This window comes from Lynx canadensis, chromosome C1 (genome assembly GCF_007474595.2).
Source record: "Lynx canadensis isolate LIC74 chromosome C1, mLynCan4.pri.v2, whole genome shotgun sequence".
NCBI classification, from domain to species: Eukaryota; Metazoa; Chordata; class Mammalia; order Carnivora; family Felidae; genus Lynx; species Lynx canadensis.
The window spans coordinates 16,773,793-16,794,275 of record NC_044310.1 but is presented as its reverse complement, the minus strand read 5'-3'; the positions used below and the strand labels follow the sequence as shown (position 1 = coordinate 16,794,275).

General features: G+C 40.0%; 1 protein-coding gene across 3 annotated transcripts in view; it reads right to left on the bottom strand.

The window, feature by feature from the left end:
• The window catches only part of KDM1A (lysine demethylase 1A), a 63,337-nt gene extending 42,854 nt beyond the window's left edge, over positions 1-20,483 (bottom strand). Inside the window, exons 1-2 of one of the 3 annotated variants that reach the window (XM_030324871.1) lie at positions 20,017-20,483; positions 10,608-10,773 (exon numbers count right to left, since the gene is read on the bottom strand). In XM_030324871.1, coding sequence (XP_030180731.1) covers positions 10,608-10,773; positions 20,017-20,370 — 520 coding nt within the window. In that variant the 5' untranslated portion in view covers positions 20,371-20,483. The remainder of the gene's footprint in view (positions 1-10,607; positions 10,774-20,016) is intronic. The other 2 variants (XM_030324872.1, XM_030324873.1) reach the window with 2 other exon arrangements.

Below are 20,483 nucleotides of genomic sequence, written 5' to 3'. Positions count from 1 at the left end.
GGGGGAAAAATCTTAAAAGTTTAAACCATCTTTAAAGACATAAGTTTCTGCTCTTATTAACACCTCAGTTTATATTTTAATAATCTCACTAATTCAATGTTTACCAAATACCTATCTCAAAACTGCCAAGCACAAATAGAAAGTGGAACAGGTTAAATACTTATTTTCAAAGGGCTTATAATCTACCTGGGGAAAGATAAAAAAAATATCCACAAAGAAACTTTTTTAAATTTTATTTTTTTATGTTTGTTTATTTTTCAGAGAGAGAAAGAGAGAGAGACAGACAGGCAGACAGAGTGCAAGCAGGGGAGGAGCAGAGAGAGACACACACACAGAACCCAAAGCAGGCTCCAGGCTCTGAACTGTCAGCGCAGAGCCTGATGCAGGGCTCCAACTCACAAACCATGAGATCATGATCTGAGCCGAAGTCGGATGCTTAACCGACTGAGCCACCCAGGCGCCCAAGAAACTTTTTTTTATAAAAAGGGAAACAAGAGGCTAATACAGATGAGGAATCAGGGAAGCTTTTCTCAATAAATCCACAGAGGTCTGGATATACTGGGAGGCAGTCAAACCACCAATATGGTCTAGAACACTTATAAAAGCAAGGAGAAAAGCACAGACATGGTATAGAATGACACAGTACTTACAGAAGTGGGAGAGCAGGATAGGTAAAAGGGGCCACCCTCAGTGACAAAACCTAAACTTGATCTTAATAATGGGGTAACTGTATGACCTGTCACAGAAAACAGCAAAACAAGTGATACTTTAATTAAACTAATCCGGTCACTTTGTACCAGATGGATTACAGGAAAAAAGGTGACCTACACAAAGGAGATCCAATTGAAAGGCCGATTAAGTTAGATATCAAGTGAAATTCACTAGAATAAAAAGATGACAATGAAAGTGGATAGGGCATAACAATAACAAGTCAAAGAAGCTATGCACAGGAAGTTACATGACTTTACAACAGACTTGATAAAACGGATAAGGGACTTTCAAGATGGCTCCAAGTTCTTTTAAGTCAGGAGTAGTAATGCAGTGGACCAAATGCAAAATTTAGGGAAAATTTAGGGAAAATTAAACGGAAATATTTTTTACTTAATTACTCAGTCTTTAAAGTAATTAAAGACTAGAACTTTAGGACTAAAACTTTAAAGTCTTAAAAAAAATTTTTTTTAATGTTTATTTTTGAGAGAAAGAGCACGAGGGGGTGAAGGGAGGGGCAGAAAGAGAGGGGACACTTTAAATATTAAAAAACATTTTTTAATGTTTTTATTCATTTTTGAGAGCGAGACAGAGACAGAGTATGAGTGGGGGAGGAACAGAGACAGAGGGAGACACAGAATCTGAAGCAGGCTCCAGGCTCTGAGCTGTCAGCACAGAGCCCAATGCGGGGCTTGAACTCACAAACAGAAAGATCATGACCTGTGCTGAAGTTGGACGCTTAACCAACTGAGCCACCCAGGTGCCCCTAAAAAAAATCTTAAAATAGCATGGGGGTAACAATAGGCTCAGAGAATTTGAAGCAGTTTTAAATGTATGACTAATCTCATAAGGAAAGTCACAGTTTCAAAGAGGAATTGGTCAACACAGACAAATGACAAAAAAATTTTTTTTAAATAATTGAAAGGTAGCGAGTTACTGGTGACTATAACCACTTCCTGCTGCCTTCCAGTCCTCTCCATAGTGAAAGGTGGCTTTAAAAATAACCTCAAATACACTGCTCTTAATGCATCCCTTTCCTAACTTTTTGACTATGATTCTGGACAGAATAAATGATCTACAGCAGTTCAAAGAAATGCAAAGGCAAGTGAATTGGGTTCCCTGAGATAGATGTAACTGGCCTAAAGGGAAAGCCTCAGGCATTCCTTTGAAGCACATCATAGGCAGTTAACACAGCTAACATTGATCAATACTCTCCAACAAAATTATCCAGAATGAAATCTATGGGTTCGAACTAGAACAGCAATCCTAGTGTCATTAAGGCCCAGAAAGCAGGAAAAGGGTGCTGCTTAAGGCAGGAACCTGCCTAAAATTTTCTCCCTTTACCACTGGAGGAGCAGTAGCACTGCTGATCTACACCTGAAGACTTTTTAAATGAACTTTATTTATTTTTAATTTATTTTTGGGACAGAGAGAGACAGAGCATGAACGGGGGAGGGGCAGAGAGAGAGGGAGACACAGAATCGGAAACAGGCTCCAGGCTCCGAGCCATCAGCCCAGAGCCTGACGCGGGGCTCGAACTCCCGGACCGGGAGATCGTGACCTGGCTGAAGTCGGAGGCTTAACTGACTGCGCCACCCAGGCGCCCCTACACCTGAAGACTTTTTAACATTGGAGCAGAAGTGAGAAACCTCAGTACCAGAAATCCTATACAAAATAAAAGCCCTATAAGCTAAAAAGGAAAGCAAAGCTTTTAGAAGCCAAAGGAAAGAATGGACTTTTTCATATGCTATTTCCCTCCACATTCCATAGTAGGGATTTTCCTCACCTATTCTGTTGTAAAATCTTGGCTTATAGTTCAGTTTTCAAAATGTTCCAAAGAAAGTTTACAATTTAGATGCTATGTTATGCTGCTCGACTACCAAGCTTAATGTGAATTTGAGTAGTTAACAACAAAGCTTACTTTTCTAGTTATTCACCTGTTTGTTTGTTTGTTTTAAGTTTATGTATGTAAGCAATCTCTACGCTCAACGTGGGGCTTGGATTCAGGACTCCAAGATCAAGAGTCACATGCTCTTCTCACCAAGCCAGCCAGGTAGGTATTCCTCACCTATATCTAAAAAGGCCAATAGTGAATTTTACCCTGGACCTGCTATTAAAAGAACTGTAATAACTTTTCACAACTGATAACCATGAATTAATTTCAACAAGAGAATACCTTTTTCCTGCTCAAATAAATTTCTCAGAATGCTGGCTATCTTGTATCTTCCCAGACCACAATCAGAGGCTCTTCCCAACCTCAGTATGATTTGAGTCTACACTGCTACAGGGAGATTTGACTTCTTAGGCATTAATTAATCATATGTGTTCTCCTATCTTCACATCAGAAGATGCCAAAAAAAAAAAAAAAAGGAAAAAAACACAACCCTATCTTCAAATGTTTGAGGCCACCGTAATTAGCAAATACTGCAAAATGTTAACATTTGTTAACCCTATTCCTAGTTCAAGTCTGTGTTTAATAAATACAAGATGTTTGTACACAAAAGTGGAATTTGTATTTTCTCCTTTGATCTCTCGTATCAAGTCCCATTTTGCAGATGAGAAAATCCTCATAGACAAAGTATCTGTTCTATTATATCATGAGCAGACCAAAAAAGGATGGTAGCAAAAAGAAAGGAAATTATAAAAGTAAAGTTGCTCAGCTAAACAAATTACTAATTTGCCTTAATTAAAAAAAAAAACCTAATCAATCAGTGAAATGAAATCATTAAAAGCAGCTCAATCTGTCAAAGACTGAACCTAAAACTGGTAGCATTTGATCCAGTGGTTTTGGCCAAAAGCAGTTAACAGTTAAGAATCAAGGATCTCAGGGGCGCCTGGGTGGTTCAGTCGGTTAAGTGTCCGACTTCAACTCAGGTCACGATCTCGAGGTCCGTGAGTTCGAGCCCTGCGTCGGGCTCTGGGCTGACGGCTCAGAGCCTGGAGCCTGCTTCGGATTCTGTGTCTCCTCTCTCTCTGCCCCTCCCCCGTTCATGCTCTGTCTCTCTCTGTCTCAAAGATAAATAAACGTTAAAAAAAAAAATTAAAAAAAAAAAGAATCAAGGATCTCAACTGCTTCATAAAAGCCTAATTCCTTCACATTTCATGTAAAACTTCCAAAATCCAATTTGGGGAAAAACATTTAAAAACAACTTCTGGGTTCTCACCGTACTTTGAATACACTTTTATCATATTGTTTCTTCATTGTAGCCAGTTATTAAATTTGTAACCCTAAAGAGGACTATGAATTCTTTGCAGAAAGACCTAGTCTTCAGCGCTGCACCCTCAGAACCCAGCACCATGCCAGGAACAAAGCACTGTAGTTTTACAATTAACGGTTGTATAATAAAGTCAATGAGGAACTGCCAAGATTGGGGCAATCTTACTTTGTGTAGAAAATGTCTCCGCTTTTTCTTTTCTTTTCTTTAAATTTCCTGTCCAGGGGCGCCTGGGTGGCTCAGTTGATTGAGAGTGTGAGTCTTAATTTCAGTTCAGGTCATGATCTCAGTTTGTGAGATCGAGCCCCATGTCAGTGCAGAACCTGCTTGGGATTCTTTTTCTCTCCCTCTGCCCCTCTCCCCAGCTTGCAGTCTCTCTCAAATTAAAAAAATAAATAAATAAAAATAAAGAGTAAGGGAGCCATCTGTCTTCTTTATATGAAAAAAAAAAAAAAATTCCCTTCCAGGGCATTGGGCTTAGCTGGTGAAGCAGGTGACTCTCGATTTTGAGGTTGTGAGTTCAAGACCAGTGTAGAGATTGCTTAAAAATAAAATCTTAAAAAAAAAAATTTTTTTTTCACTTCCACACTATTTTTAAAAATAATTCTTCCAGTAAGCCAAAAATTTAGGAAGACTTACTTTCGTCCCACTCTTTTTCCAAGTTCCTCCAAATTTTTATACTAAAATTTAGTATTTCAGATTCATTTTACCTTCTGTTACAGATTTATGTACACATCTGTATCTCTGCTAGGCTATAAATCATCTGAGAGTGGGGACCATGTATTGCATAGTAATATATATAGCTTGGTCCAAATGTTATCTCTCAAAATATAAAAATTTTGAATTAATCTGTGCTTTTTTCTCAGTCCTCCAGTAAATTATTCTGAAGCACAGTTCCAAATCAGAACACTGAAATGATGCTATACAAAAAAGGGGGGGGGGCAAGAAAAGTAATCCTAGGTCTGCTTTCTAAATGTATGCATCATATTTCATATAAGGAGAACTAAAATGATTTCAGGCACTTATTTGACACTAGCAGGCCAAAATGGCAACATAAACAATCCTGTTAGGAATGAATTTCCCAACAACTTCTAGTAGATCTACAAAAGAGGGTCTCCTGCTGGGTATGGGGTTGTAACAGAATTCTATAATTCTCCCTGTGGAGGTAATCCGAGTCCATTTTCAGGAAACCTGCAAGTTACACCTGCTCTCTGATTGCACCTGAAGGTACAGCAAGAGAAATCAGAGAGAAAAGCCTGGGATAAGCCACTTGAAAATAATTATGGCATGATAAAATTATTCACCAAACTCTGACCGTAACTAGCCATGCCGCCAAACCCAGGACTTTACTGAATACCTCAGTATGACTGCCTCACAGCACCTAAGAACAAAGAACTATGAAAATATAAGGACTGTTACATAAGTATTAGGCCACCGTTTATTTTTTTTCCTCTAAAAGAAATTTTTTTTTTAATTTTTTTTTTTTAATGTTTATTTATTTTTGAGACAGAGACAGAGCATGAACGGGGGAGGGTCAGAGAGAGAGGGAGACACAGAATCCGAAGCAGGCTCCAGGCTCCAAGCTGTCAGCACAGAGCCGGACGCGGGGCTTGAACTCACTGACCGTGAGATCATGACCTGAGCCGAAGTCGGACGCTTAACCGACTGAGCCACCCAGGCGCCCCCCAAAAAATTTTTTTTTAACATTTATTCATTTTTGGAGAGAGAGAGAGACAGAGGGTGAGCGGGGGAGGGGCAGAGAGAGAGGGAGACACAGAATCCGAAGCAGGCTCCAGGCTCTGAGCAGTCAGCACAGAGCCCGACGCGGGGCTCGAAACCATGAGCCATGAGATCACAACCTGAGACGAAGTTGGACACCCAACCGACTGAGCCACCAGGCGCCCTTTTTTTTCTTTTGAAGTAAGGAAATCCATCTTCAGCTCTTCTCTGGTCAAATTCTATTATTATACTAAGTTGTAAAGGACAGTTCAAAAGATTCTACCTTTTAGGTTTTTTGCTATACTGAATAAGCAATTCATAAAATATTTGGTCATCAATCTTTTGTCATAAATATTTTCATTTTAATGGTATTTGTGATCAAACTTCACTGGATTTTAAACTTTTCTACCCATACACATATTCTATATATTTTATATAATTTAGTATTCTTACTAATTTATGTTGCATCTCCTTTCATGTGATTTTGTGAAATATTCTTTCAACCAACAATAGGACTATTACATGAAAAGGGCCCCAAAGTTATTAAAACCACAAAATTTTTTGGTCATACCAATCTTTCACATCAATGATTTCTGTACGTTAAACAGCCCACATCTCTTTCAAACACACACCACACACACACCCCCAAAATTACCATGTAAGACAGAAGAGAGGGCAGGTACTTTCTTTTATTTACATTGTTGTAAGAGTTATTATGTGTTCTTAAAAGAATATAAACAAGGAGATAAAGTGATTCTTCCTACAGTCATTCAATAAAATAGATTATAATACAGAGCTGTCATCAATCAGCTAACCATATCTAATAACTATATCTAACAAAATGAACCAATAATTTGACGTAAGCCTTTGAGCTTCATTACAGTATTAGCATACCACTGAGGCTGGAAAACTGGTACACAGACATATGCATGTGCTTTTACATATATATATTTAAAAAAAATTTTTTAACATTTATTCATTTTTTGATAGACAGAGCATGAGTGGGGGAGGGGCAGAGAGAGAGGGCGACACAGAATCCGAAGCGAGCTCCAGGCTCTGAACTGACAGCACAGAGCCTGACGCGGGGCTCAAACTCATGGACCGTGAGATCATGACCTGAGCTGAAGTCGCTTAACCGACTGAGCCACCCAGGCTCCCCCACATATATGTATTTTTAAACATACTTCTGATATCTCTGTTGAGAAATTCTTTAACTTAACATCTTGAGGAAGGCATTTTAATAGCAATTTCAAATTTCATTTTATTGTTTTAAAGCAAGCTTCCATGAAAGTGTTAAGCTTTATACAACTAAGCTATTTCTAACCCAAAATGAAATATATCTTCCCAAACCAGAGTTCCTAAGCAGCTATCCAACACAAAATTTAAATTCAGAAACTACTAGTAAGACTTTTCTGAAAATTTTCAACTGCTGAAAGGCAGTGGAGAAAAAAATCATGTTTTTGCATTAAAATTAAAAAGCTAAGTGCTAACAAATTAGTTAATATAGTAAAACGTCTTTGAGGAATAATCAAACATACACAGGGTAACAACTGAGCCAAGAAAGGAAAAAAAAAAAAAAATTCACTAACAGAAGGCCACTTTAACAGTGGTATCGAAACCAGTAAAGACCAACTGAGATTTTTACTCTATTTTATAGATGTTCCCATATTATTTGACATTACTAATAACCACACGATTCCAAGGACATTTTCAGGTTCAGTTGGCATGACTTTAAAAAACACCTTTATCTTGATAGATGAGGTACTAGGAAACCAAATAAATCCATCATTTGTTAAAACAAATACATTCAGAAGTGTATAAATGTAAAAATACACAGAAACATTTAGGAAAACTTTAATTTTAAATATAAGCAGCAATACTTAGCATGAAAAATACGTTATTTACTCATGTGACTACCGTAGGACTATAGGCCACATTCAGTTATCATCAAAAGCAAACAAATATAAAAATAATTTTTAAGCCACAACATAGAACTTCCCAATTACGTAAATCCAAACAAACAACAAAACCAACATCGTTTCCATAAAAGTTCAACTTTGATATTGAGATTTTTCCATTGACCAAAATTCACTAAACTCGATTATCAAAACAACCAAAATCATCTCTCCCAGCCAGTCTCTTTACCTCTTTAGTTCACTCTAATAGAGCACATCAGATTGATTTTTCCAAAAAATGTATTTTGTACAACGCCTCTCACTCAAAATACAAAATATCTCAGTGCCACCCTGACCAGATCCTCTCAGTGTTTAAAGGACGAGTTCAAATTTCTTAGCCTTGTAATGAAGGCTCCAACCTTCCCTTCTGGCCTCCTCTCAGAATTCTCCTAAAGGAATCTTCTCCAGTAATATTATCTGACCCAACGGATTTTGCAAAACCTTGTGCTAACAAAATATTTTATTCTCAACATCGTGGAAAGCAAAGCAAAATTTTCTAAACAAACTTAAAAGCTGGTAAAAATGAAACGTATTCAAACCTTACTTACATATTTAAAGAGAGTAAATTAATTTCTCATCTAAAATGACTGAGATGAAGAAAAGATTTGGTAAAAAACAAGACCCACATCTTCTCTCAAAAGACCTTAAGATACCCATATGACAATGGTTCTGTTCAATTTTTGAATGAAAACTCAAGTGAAAGAGCTAGTTCTGATAAGACAGGAGATCTGGAGTCCCTGGACAGTTTCTAAATACTTGAATTCACCTGATAGTATTTTATGATTCACTATTAGGGCCCCATTTAATTCTAAATTACACAGGCCAGTAAGTTGCCACTACTTTACTGGGGAAAGTACTTCCCTAATTCACCCCAGAATTTTTTTTTAAATTTCAAGTTGTTTTAAAGGAAAAATAATTTTATTTTCAGAATCACAAATAATATATTGCAAGTTTTGGCTGTTATCAATACATCTCTAAGCACTGAAGATATTCTAAACTTAAGAAACTTTAACTTTCCCCCCAAATACTAAGATAACTTATTTAAACTAAACCACTGGATAAAAATTTAGCCAGAACATAATATCATAAACACAGTTCCCCAAATCCTAGATCACTTTAATAAGATATTTCCTTCTTGGGCAACAATGCCTGACATTTATGGAAAAACAAATTAAAAAAACAAAATAAAACACCTCTTTCATGAAAAAGAAAACACCAATACCAGGTTTAAAATGTTCAGAGTATATACTAACTTGGTACCTACTTAGGTCAGTTGTTTACTGGAGACACTGACAATCACACAAAAAAAGAGGGTGAGGCAGCATCTAAAATACATCTACTGAAGAATACTTAAAGCTTTTGAACCAAGAAATCAGTAGTCTCTTGACCTATGACAGATATCAAAAGACTTTTCCCCAGTACCTCACCAGAAAGTCTACAGCAAAGGTAGAAGAAGAGAAAGGCAAGAACCAAAGAATACAGAAGAAAAAGGAGTAGAGAATCAAGGGAGGAGTTGGAGGCAACGACACGAAGAAAGGAAGAAAGCTAAATGTAAAAGACTAGAAAGAAAAAAATACCAACAAAAAGAGAGTAGGTGTTCTGAGGTACAGGGAAGGCTGCAATTGCCTCAGGGACACTAGTTCCAGAGTTTATATACCACTCCCAATAGGTGCCCAAGAGGTCATTTTAAGAAAGTTTTGGGAAAGCCATTCTTAGAAAAACCCTGATTCCTAAGATAAATTGAACCCAGAATCTAATCATCTTGTTCTCAATGTTCTCAAACTGTGTTTTTATTATAATTACTATAAAATTACAAGCTTTAATTTTTGAGAGTTTTGGCCAGAATCTGTTTGATAAATTCTAAATCTAAATTAATTTAACAACTGACTTGTAATTTTCTCAAGTGATACATCAGTAATAACCCTATTATTTCAAATAACATGTGGTGATTTATATAACATTACAGAGGAGGGGAAAAAAAAACTAAAACAAAAGATAAAACTTCTCAAATTAAATATGTCTGTATCTGGGTACCTATGAAAGTCACGCAAGATATAGCAGATGGGATCTGAAACAAACATTCTATTTTTAAAAGATACAGGACCACAAGAATTGAAGAGGTAAATGGGCCTGGAGCTACAGAAATATAAAATGTATTTTAAGAAGAACTTAGTAAAAATTCAAAGTCAAGAAGAATCAATGCAATGCCATTAAGGACAGAAGATACAAAAAATTAAGACTCTACTTTTGTTTGCTTTATCCAAACCAGAAGGGTATCCCTACTTGCTCTGGGTATCCTCAGTAGGATTCAATCTGAGGGGATGTTAGTGAGAATTCCTTAAAGATGTTTGAAGTTCTGAAACCAATACTATAGTCTCCAATAATCTTTCCACTGTCATAGGAAGACTGTGTGAGTTTAGAATCTCTTCATAGCCTTTTCTTCTACCATTCCTTTGATTGGAGGGCTCAATACTAAACGGTAACAGGCACTTAGGCCTTTTCTTTTTGACCTCATAATATATTTTTACATTTGTTCACTAGGATATTCTCAAAACTGATCCCCACTCTGAGGGTTTAATCAGAAAGTATCTAACCATGTGATACATATGTGATTTAACCAGAGTAATTTCTGAACCCTTCTATCTACAAACTCTAAATCAGAGATAAATCTGAGGGGTTTGGTTCTTTGGATTTGGTTTTCTGTATGTTTTCTCTAATTGTTTATTTCTCCAACTTTCCGAGTGCCTTATACTGCCACTATCCTTCCATCCCCATCTTTTACTTTCCTTCTATATATGTACACACACACACACAAAGAATATCAGTATAACTACATATGTATGTATGCATGCATGCATATATATTTACACATACACGCACTACTGACACACATGGCCAATATCAGAATATAAACCAAAGATAAAGACATAAATAACACTGTAGAATAGGATTTAACTCATTTACTCTTATTTTCAGGATAAAACAAAACTGGTTGGTTACTATTACTCACCAGATGGTTCTTCAGGCTCGCTTTCATTTTCTTCCTCAGGTGGGGCTTGAGGAGGTGGTGGGGGAAGCTTCTTTTCCTTCTCTGCTTTAGCATTTCTCTCTTCTTCTGAATAATATTCATCTTCTGAGAGGTTGGCCAAGCTTTCATCCATCTCTCTGTACTCTACCTATATGGAGATTATACCAGGGAAAGCTAAATACAGTGAACATCTAAAACCAGGGACTTAATGTGGAACCATCAGTGAATGTGAATGGCTTTTTAACTTCAAATTTTAAGGGAAATAAGTAAATAACAAGGAACAAGCTAGACCATAATAGGTAGTTATTAAAAACAACCTGGCTTGGGGCGCCTGGGTGGCGCAGTCGGTTAAGCGTCTGACTTCAGCCAGGTCACGATCTCGCGGTCCGTGAGTTCAAGCCCCGCGTCAGGCTCTGGGCTGATGGCTCGGAGCCTGGAGCCTGTTTCCGATTCTGTGTCTCCCTCTCTCTCTGCCCCTCCCCCGTTCATGCTCTGTCTCTCTCTGTCCCAAAAATAAATAAACGTTGAAAAAAAAAAAAATTAAAAAAAAAAAAAAAACAACCTGGCTGGCTCAGTTGGAAGAGCATGGGACTCTTGATCTCAGGGTCATGAGTTCAAGCCCCACACTAGGTGCAGAGATTACTTAAATAAATAAAACAAAACAAAACCCTAAAATCTCTCATGAAACAATCTCATGTCAGTTCACATTTACCCCAACCTATCAATTTTACATCATAGTACTGACATTTAGAGCAATGGATCTGAGGCTTTTTACAACTCCTAAAACCTTTTAAAATGTGTGTGTGTGAGTGTGTGTGTGTGTGGGTTTGTAGGCATATCTATACATATGTATGTATACATCATAATCACACTAGAAGTTTCAACAAAAGACTTGGGGCGCCTGGGTGGCGCAGTCGGTTAAGCGTCCGACTTCAGCCAGGTCACGATCTCGCGGTCCGTGAGTTCCAGCCGTCGGGCTCTGGGCTGATGGCTCAGAGCCTGGAGCCTGTTTCCGATTCTGTGTCTCCCTCTCTCTCTGCCCCTCCCCCGTTCATGCTCTGTCTCTCTCTGTCCCAAAAATAAATAAACGTTGAAAAAAAAATAAAAAAAAAAAAAAAGACTAAAATAACCCTGAGATAAAAATATAATCAACTAGAATAACAAGTCTGTCAAATGTCAAGCCTGTACTTCTTCTATTCCATGGCAAAACAGCAAAATTCCAGAAACCAAATGGGGAAAAATGGCAGGTAATAAAAACCGCAAATGGCAACAAATTGAAACTATGAAAAGGTACATTTGCTTAAAAAATAACCAATGACCTGATTTCACGGTTCATGTGATCAAGCTCCGCCTCAGGCTCTGCACTGACACCATGGAGCCTGCTTGGGATTCTATCCCTCCCTCTCTCTGCCCCTACCCCACTCCCTCAAAATAAATAAACATTAAAAAATAATCACTGTTGACCTAAGAGAGTTGAACAATGAGAGCAAAGAAACCTTAATATAACAAATTAAGAAGTGAAACGGAAATGGAGACTACAGGTCATACTACTAATTCATATTCTAAGTGTAAAGGAGAGAACCAGGTAGTAAGTAGAAAGAGGAAGCCTTATCAGGGGTAAAGCCATTAGGATAGGGAAGATTATAATGGACCTGTTTACCAAAATGTATGATATGGTATTACAAATAGTCACCAACCTTAGAACACTGGAAAAATGTCACTGTGACTCCCATCCTTAGAAAACATTCCAGAAAGCCACAGAAACAACAGCTCTCTATTCAGATTCAATTAAAAGATAAAATGAATAAAATAAAAATTTATTAGCTATGGAGACAGAGCAAAGACAGTATGGTCTCCACAAATAATGTACCTAACTTATTAGATTTCTGAAATTAATAGTCCTGTGGATTACAGCAAATGTAATCTATTTTAACTTTTGAAATATCTTTGAAATAGTTCCATATGGCTGGCTGCTTTTATATCTGTCTTTTTCTTTTTTTTTAAATGACATGACCACAGGTGGGCAGGGGAGTGGGTGGCTAGGCTAGGGAAGGTAAGAGGGATTGTGTCAGAAAATGGAAACAAAAATTAAGGATAAATTGAACAGTTCTGACCCATGCTCTAAGATTCTTATTTAAACACACAAATAATAGTATTCATCTATCAAATATGAAACACTGAGTACATGATCACAATGGAGAAAACAATTATAAATGAGAGTCTTCCTGCCCTTAATAAGCTGAAATTCCAGTTGCAAACTAATGGTTCTTACCAGGCAAATCATCTCACAGAAAGATTTTACAATAAAACCTCCAGAAGTCTAGACACTAAACTTCATTCTACTTGATTGAGATAAACTGTAGGAGCAAACCTCAGGACAATGGGCAAAAAAGCAACATGGGAAAAGTTTCAAAGAGGGAGAGGGGTCAGAAAATGTAATACATGTTTAAAGTATGCAGTATCCTTTCTTCTTTCAGCTTTCAATAGTGCTTGACCCCTCCCTACCCCCAAAGATTCAGCTCTTTAATCCTCTGCTCATCAATCTCATCCATTTAATCAATAATCACTTCACAAGCGCCTACCATGGAACTGGGCAATGTGCAAATTCTGAAACAATAATGTAAGATCCTTTCTACTACAGTAGTTTAGCTCTTTCCAAAGGATGTTCCACAAGACAGTATACCATTTGAAGGAAAAAGGAATCCATGATCAAGTTTGGGAAGTACTGCATTCTTTATAGGCCCCCTCTAGGAGAACCACAATGCACATTAAAGTTACTGAGAAGTTTTGCAGCAAAAACAATCTTTTTAACATTGTTTAATCCAACGTTTTGATGAAGTAGTAGCTACTAAGAAGGAATACAGAGTTCTTAGTTTTTGGGGGGTTGGGGGGGGAAGATTAGAAAAATATCTAGAAGTAGGAGCAAAAATATCTAAAGGCAGTATTTAAAAACAATAATATCAAGAAAAAACCATCTGTGTTCCACAGAACCCTAAAATTCTTCAGGATTTCATTTACATACACACTTATACGTGTTAGTACTTTGGAGACCAACAACACATGAACTTGTACTGCTTAGGTAAATTTTGGGTAGACCTAAGAATGACATTTCTTCTGCAATCTGTTCAACCAAGGCAGCGTCCTGAAATGGATAGGCAAGCTAAAAAACAACCTTTTGTACTACTTATCAAGCACTGGGTCTTCACAATGTTTCATAAACAAAGTACAGAAATAAAATTGGGTTCTGAGACTTAAATAAGACTACAACTATTAAGTTTAACCTCCATTCTCAAATTTGGCTCTATTAAAAAAAAAAGCCTCATTTTCTGAAACCCTGACAACTAAAATAAAGGTTATAAATTTAAACTGAATATAAGACAGGCAAATAGTACTTTATTTTGAAATTTTCCATATAAAGTTTTATTTTGTAAAAAAGAGGGGCACCTGGCTGGTTCAATCAGAGGAGCGTGTGACTCTTGATCTTGGGGGTCATGAGTTCAGAGTCCCATAATGGGCGTAGAGATTACTTACAAAGAAAAGTTTCTCTAGTGGGCGGTGCCTGGGTGGCTCGGTAGGTTGAGCAATGGACTCTTGATTTTGGCTCAGGTCACGATCTTGGGGTTGGTGAATTTGAGCCCTGCAATGGACTCTGCACTGGCAGGCAGAGTCTGCTTTGGGATTCTCTCTCTATGACTCTCCCCTCTTGCTTTCTTTTCTCTCTACACACACTCTCTCCCTTTCTCAAGATAAATAAGCTTAAAAAAAAGTTCTCAACTTAATAAAAAAGTGAAAGAATCGTACAAATTCTCAAAAATAAAAAAATAAAAACTATTCCCCTGAGCAAAGGAACAGATACTTTGAACACAAAAGAGTGGGAACCTCTCATCCTTAAGTAAAATCCTCAAAGACTTTGGAACTTCTACAACCACTTACAAACAAGGACATAAAGATATCCAATAGACAGATATAAGTCAGTAGGGTAATTATTCTCACCTTTACACAGACAACTCTCAAATTTACATCTCTAGTCTCTCACTCACCCTTACTACAATGATTCATCCACTTCCCAATCACCTTAAAGCCCCAGTCTTTTTGTTTGAATCTTTAGTCCTTTTAATTCAGTAGGGCACAACTGCCAGACTGATTTTCCAAATCCATACATGTTATTTTCAGATAGTTTAAAAGATGAATGCCAACTTTTTCAAACCAGGTATAAACTTTCTGGCTCTAACTATGCAAACTTACACCTTTAGCCATTTTCTAATACACTATTGAAAAAGTCCTCAATGTTCTACTGATCCCTAAATTTCCTAAAAGCTTTTTCTGTTAATCCAATGCTTAAAATTCAAGGCACCCTTCCTCCACAAATTATTTCCTAACTATTCCAAACTTACAAATATATTTTTTCCTTTCTCTGAACTGTCCTAGCACTTAAGGTCTGCATTTCATAGTCTAGTGTAGTGCTGTCTGATACAATTTTCTATGATAATGGCAACGTTTTGCATCTGCGCTTCCACCGTGGCAGCACTAGCCAGCCACATGTGGCTATTGAGCACTTACCATGTGGTAATTTAAGTTTAAATCAAAAGTAAAAACTCAGTTTCATCAGTTGTACCAGTCACATGGGCTAGTGGCTACCATACTGAACACACAGATCTAGTGTTTGTCTATAACCTGAACATGACTCTACAACCCAAACGTTACTGATCCCTCTGGCTCCTATCTTGCTCCTAGAAAAACCTCATTTCCAATTCATTTGCCCATTGTCCCCAACATTCAGTTTTCCACTCTGGACTCCCTGCTGCTTCTCAAACCTTGTCGCATAATATGCCAAGCGTTTTTCACTTCCTTTCTCCACTGGTAATACTTAATTACTGGGCACCTTACTATAAGCCAGACACTGTATTTTGTTTACATTGTATCTAAACCTAAAAGCCTTACAAGGTAGAGTTTATCTTCCTGAGGAAAATGAATCATAGCAAGAAAAATCAATCCCAAAAAGTCTGTCCTTTTCAGAATACTTTTCTAAATTCTGCACCTTTTCAAGGCCAGCTGAATGCTGAAGTGTCCCTAAAGTCCCAAACCAACTTAACAATTCCAACCCTTAAATATTTTGCCATAATGTTAGCATACACACTCAGGGGTGAATTTATTCTGAAATTTACAAAACTTAACCTTCAGGGACCCTCAAATGCATGGACCCCTTCCAATACCCTGAACCTGGTTTTAGTTACATAATTTTGTGTGTGTACATATATATATGTACATGTATATATATAACATATATAATACATCTGTATCTACGTCTGTTATATCTATAACTACAAATACAGAAAGACCCCTACATATACCTCAGAACTCTCGAAGTAAGGCCCATCTACTACAATGGACTCAGCTCGATTTTTCTTCCTTTAATGGATACTCTATCCCTTGAGGTTTGTTTTCTCTGGCTCCCAAGACTGGCTAGGAATAAGTCAGTGTCCCCAGTTTCTTCCTTCTTAGTTGCTCCCCCAAATAAACAGGTGACCCACTTTTCTTTTGAATTTCAAAGCTAATCACAATAGAAAAAACAGTATAATGGGAATTAAAATAAACACAAGATAATTACAAAGACAGAAATCTACATACTCAAGACAATGCCAATCAGAATATCAGCTGCCTTTTTTTTTTTTTTTCCCCAGAAACTGATAAACTGATCCTAAAATTCATATGGAAAGGCAAGGGTCTCAGAACATCCAAAACAATCTTGAAAAAAAAGGAGCAAAGTTGAAAAATCAAACTTCCTGATTTCAAAATCTATTACACAAAGTTACAGTGATCGGGACAGTGCGATACAGACACAAGAACAAAGATACTGATCAGTGGGACAGAACTGAGAGTCCAGAAATAAACCCTTATATTTAGGGCTAACCAACAAGGATGCCAACCATTCAAAGGGGGGAGAGAACAGTCTTCAATTGTGCTGGGACAAGTGGATATCCACATGGAAAGGAATGAAGCTGAACTCCTACTTCATACCACATACAAAAATTAACTCCAAAATGATCACAGATCCAAATCCAAGAGCTAAAACTATAAAACTCTTAGGAGAACACATGGAAGTAAATCTTCATGACACTGGATTAAGCAATGGTTTCTTGGATTGAACATCAGAAGCAGGTGCCTGGGTGACTCAAGCTTGGATCTAACACCCAGGTGCCTGGGTGGCTCAATCAGTTAAGCGTTGACTCTTGATTTCAGCTCAGGTCATGATCTCTTGGTTCATGGACTCGAGCCCCACGCTGGGCCCCACGCTGACCACCACGCTGACCACAAGGAGCCTCCTTGGGATTCTCTCTTTCCCAGTCTCTCTGCCCCTCCCCAGCTCATGCTCCATCAAAATAAATAAATAAACTTAAAAACAAAACAAAACACCAGAAGCAAAAGGGACAAAAAGAAGAAAAGATAAATCGGACATTAAAATAAAAAACTTCTGCAATCACCATACACAAAGAACTGTGACTATTCAGCAATAAAGACAACCCAATTTTATTATTATTTTTTTTTAAATTGTTTTTTTTTTTTTTTTCAACGTTTATTTTTGGGACAGAGAGAGACAGAGCATGAACGGGGGAGGGGCAGAGAGAGAGGGAGACACAGAATCGGAAACAGGCTCCAGGCTCTGAGCCATCAGCCCAGAGCCTGACGCGGGGCTCGAACTCAAGGACCGCGAGATCGTGACCTGGCTGAAGTCGGACGCTTAACCGACTGCGCCACCCAGGCGCCCCAAGACAACCCAATTTTAAAGTGAGCCAAGAATGTGAGCCAACATTTCATCAAAGAAGATATACAACAAATGCCAATAAGCACAAGAAAAGATGTTCAATGTCATCAGTCATCCGTGTAACGCATATGAAAACTACAATGAGACACCCCTTCACATCCACTAGGAGAGCTCAAGACAAGGATATGGGGGAACTGGAACCTTCATCTACTGCTGACGGAAACGTAAAACGGTGTGGCTGATGTGGAAAAGTGTTTGGCAGCTCCTCAAAGGGTAAAACACTGAGATACCATATGATCCAGCAATTCCACTCCAACTATATACCTGAGAGAGTTGAAAACATACGTTCACACACACAAAATACTGTACATAAATGTTCACAGCAGCATCACACATAACCAAAAAGTGGAAACCCAGATGTCCACCAAAATGATGAATGGATAAACAAAATGTGGCATATCCATACAATGGGATATTATTATGCCATGGAGTTGTGTCAAGTACCAAATGGAAATACAACATGGATGAACCCCGAAAAGATACCAAAGCCAGACACAAAAGACCACATATTCTATGATTCTGTTTACATAAAAGGTCCAGAACAGGCAAATCCACACAGAAAGTAGGTTAGTGGCTGCTAGGGGAGTGGAGAACGAAGAATGACTGCCAGTGGTCCAAGTGTCTTTTGGGGGTGATGAAAATGTCCTAAAATTAAAACTGACTGTGGTAGTGGCTGCAACACTTTGTGAATACATGCTAAAAACCATTCAGTCGTACCACCTGAAAAAGGTAAATTTTATCCTATATGAACTATCTCAATAAACGTTTTTAAGACATGGTTTACCACATGCTTTCTAGCCATACTTTCTATTGAAATAGTAAAATAAAAACGCTCGGGCTTCTGCCCTCTAGCTCATTTCTGGGGGCTGGGAGTCTCCAATCTGTGTCTTTTCTAACCCACGCTTTGGTAAAAGCCGCCAAAAGCCTTTCCTCCTTTCAGCACGGGGTATTTACTCTCAGGCGGGCAGTTGAATCTGAGGGCTCAGTCTGGGTAATACCCATCTCAAGAAGCTCACACTGACTCGGCACATGCATTTAAAAATTACAGCTGTAGGGGCGCCTGGGTGGCTCAGTCGGTGGAGCGTCAGACTTCGGCTCAGGTCATGATCTCGCAGTCCGTGAGTTCAAGCCCCGCGTCGGGCTCTGTGCTGACCGCTCAGAGCCTGGAGCCTGTTTCAGATTCTGTCTCCCTCTCTCTCTGCCCCTCCCCTCCCCTGCTCATGCTCTGTCTCTCTCTCTCTCTCTCTCTCTCTCTCTCTCTCTCTTAAAAATAAACATTTTTAGGGGTGCCTGGGTGGCTCGGTCGGTTGAGCGTCCGACTTCAGCTCAGGTCATGATCTCACGGTCCGTGAGTTCAAGCCCCGCGTCGGGCTCTGTGCTGACCGCTCAGAACCTGGAGCCTCTTTCAGATTCTGTGTCTCCCTCTCTCTCTCTGCTCCTCCCCTGTTCATGCTCTGTCTCTCTCTGTCTCAAAAATAAATAAACGTAAAAAATTACAGCTGTATGCGCAACTTATAAAATCGCACGATTTTAAATATGTACTCTAAAAGGATACATCTCCAGAAAAAAACCAAGTCTAAAAAGTCTGCTCCTGGTACTGCCTTGGTGCCCTGCACAGCTGGGTGTTCCATGTGGTCCTTTGTCTGAGGCTGAGGCTACCTCCTCGCAACAGAAACGCAGCTTCCAGTTCTGCCACTTACTTAGTTGGGTGACTCTGGCCAAGCTGCTGAAACTGTGTGCCTCAGCTTACTCATTTCCTAACGTGGGGCTCACAAAACCTGCCCACTGCTGCTGAGCAAAAATAAAACGTAAGGGACTCTCTGAACACACGGCATCGGGCACCCAGAGATGTGAAGCAGCTGCCGTCTGCATATTCTGTTCCGTGACAAGTCTTTTCCTTCCTAGGTATTTGCACCTTGACTAATGGACATTAGCCCTCTCAATCAGCTTCCTCACCGGTTTAAAAAAAAAACAAACAGAAAACAACCCTAAGTCAAAAGATCGTTGAGAGAATAAAAGGAAAGAGGAAAACTAGCGCCCAGCAGGGCTGAAAACAAAACAAACAAAAATGTGCATTTCTTTTCGGTCTCCATAGCCAAGGCCATTTCTTTAGCATGCCCCTCCAGCCCCAATGCGCGCCCAGCTGAAACTCCTTAAAACACGGCCCAGAGGCCTCCAGACACATCCGCGGGCCAACCGGCGATGCCCGTCTCCAACAGCGCCAACCAGGACTCCACGTCAGGGAGCCATGTTTCCCAGGCCAGAAAATGAAAAGGTGTACAGATGCAAGGAGTAAACCACCCCTCCCCGCCAATCCCCCTTCCCAAGACGGCCGGGTCCCGGCACAAAGCCTGCTTTCAACACCCGCGAAGCCCTTCCCCTCCCTCCCTCCCTCCCCCCACCCAGCTGGCGGGGAGGCGCGGTGAAGACCCGACGGGCTGGGAGGTCTGGGTGGGCGTGCGGCTCGAGGCCCAAGACAAGGGGCGGTGGGGGTCGCCGGGGGCCGGACAACCTAGAGGAAGCCAAGCAACCGGGGTCTGCGGCGTGCGGGAGGGGTTCGCGCCTCACCTTCGCTCGCTTGCGCCGGCTGGTCCGTCGCCCCTCCGGAGTCTCTGCGATTCCCGTTTCCATGGGGGTCGCAGATCCAGGCACGACGGTAGGCCCGGCCTGAGGCCCGGCGGACCCCGGTGGCTCGGCCAGGCCCCCGGGAGGGGAGGCCCGCGGAGGCTCTTTCTTGCGGGGAGTGCGCTCCCCCGCCACCCCCGGCCCGGCTTCGGCAGGGCCCGACAGGCCCGCGGGCGGCGCGGCCACCTCAGAGCCGTTCTCCGCGCCGCCCGCTGCCCCGGGGCCGGCCTCCGTCCCGGCCGCCGCCGCCGCCGCTGCCGCCGCAGCCGCCGCCGCGGCCTTCTTCCCAGACAACATCTCGGGCCGCCTGGCCGCCGACGGCCGAAGGGGCCGCTCTGTCTGTCGGTCCGTGAGTCCGGAGCAGTCTCGCCTCGCCTCACTTCGCGCAGGTAGCTCGCTGCCAACCGCCA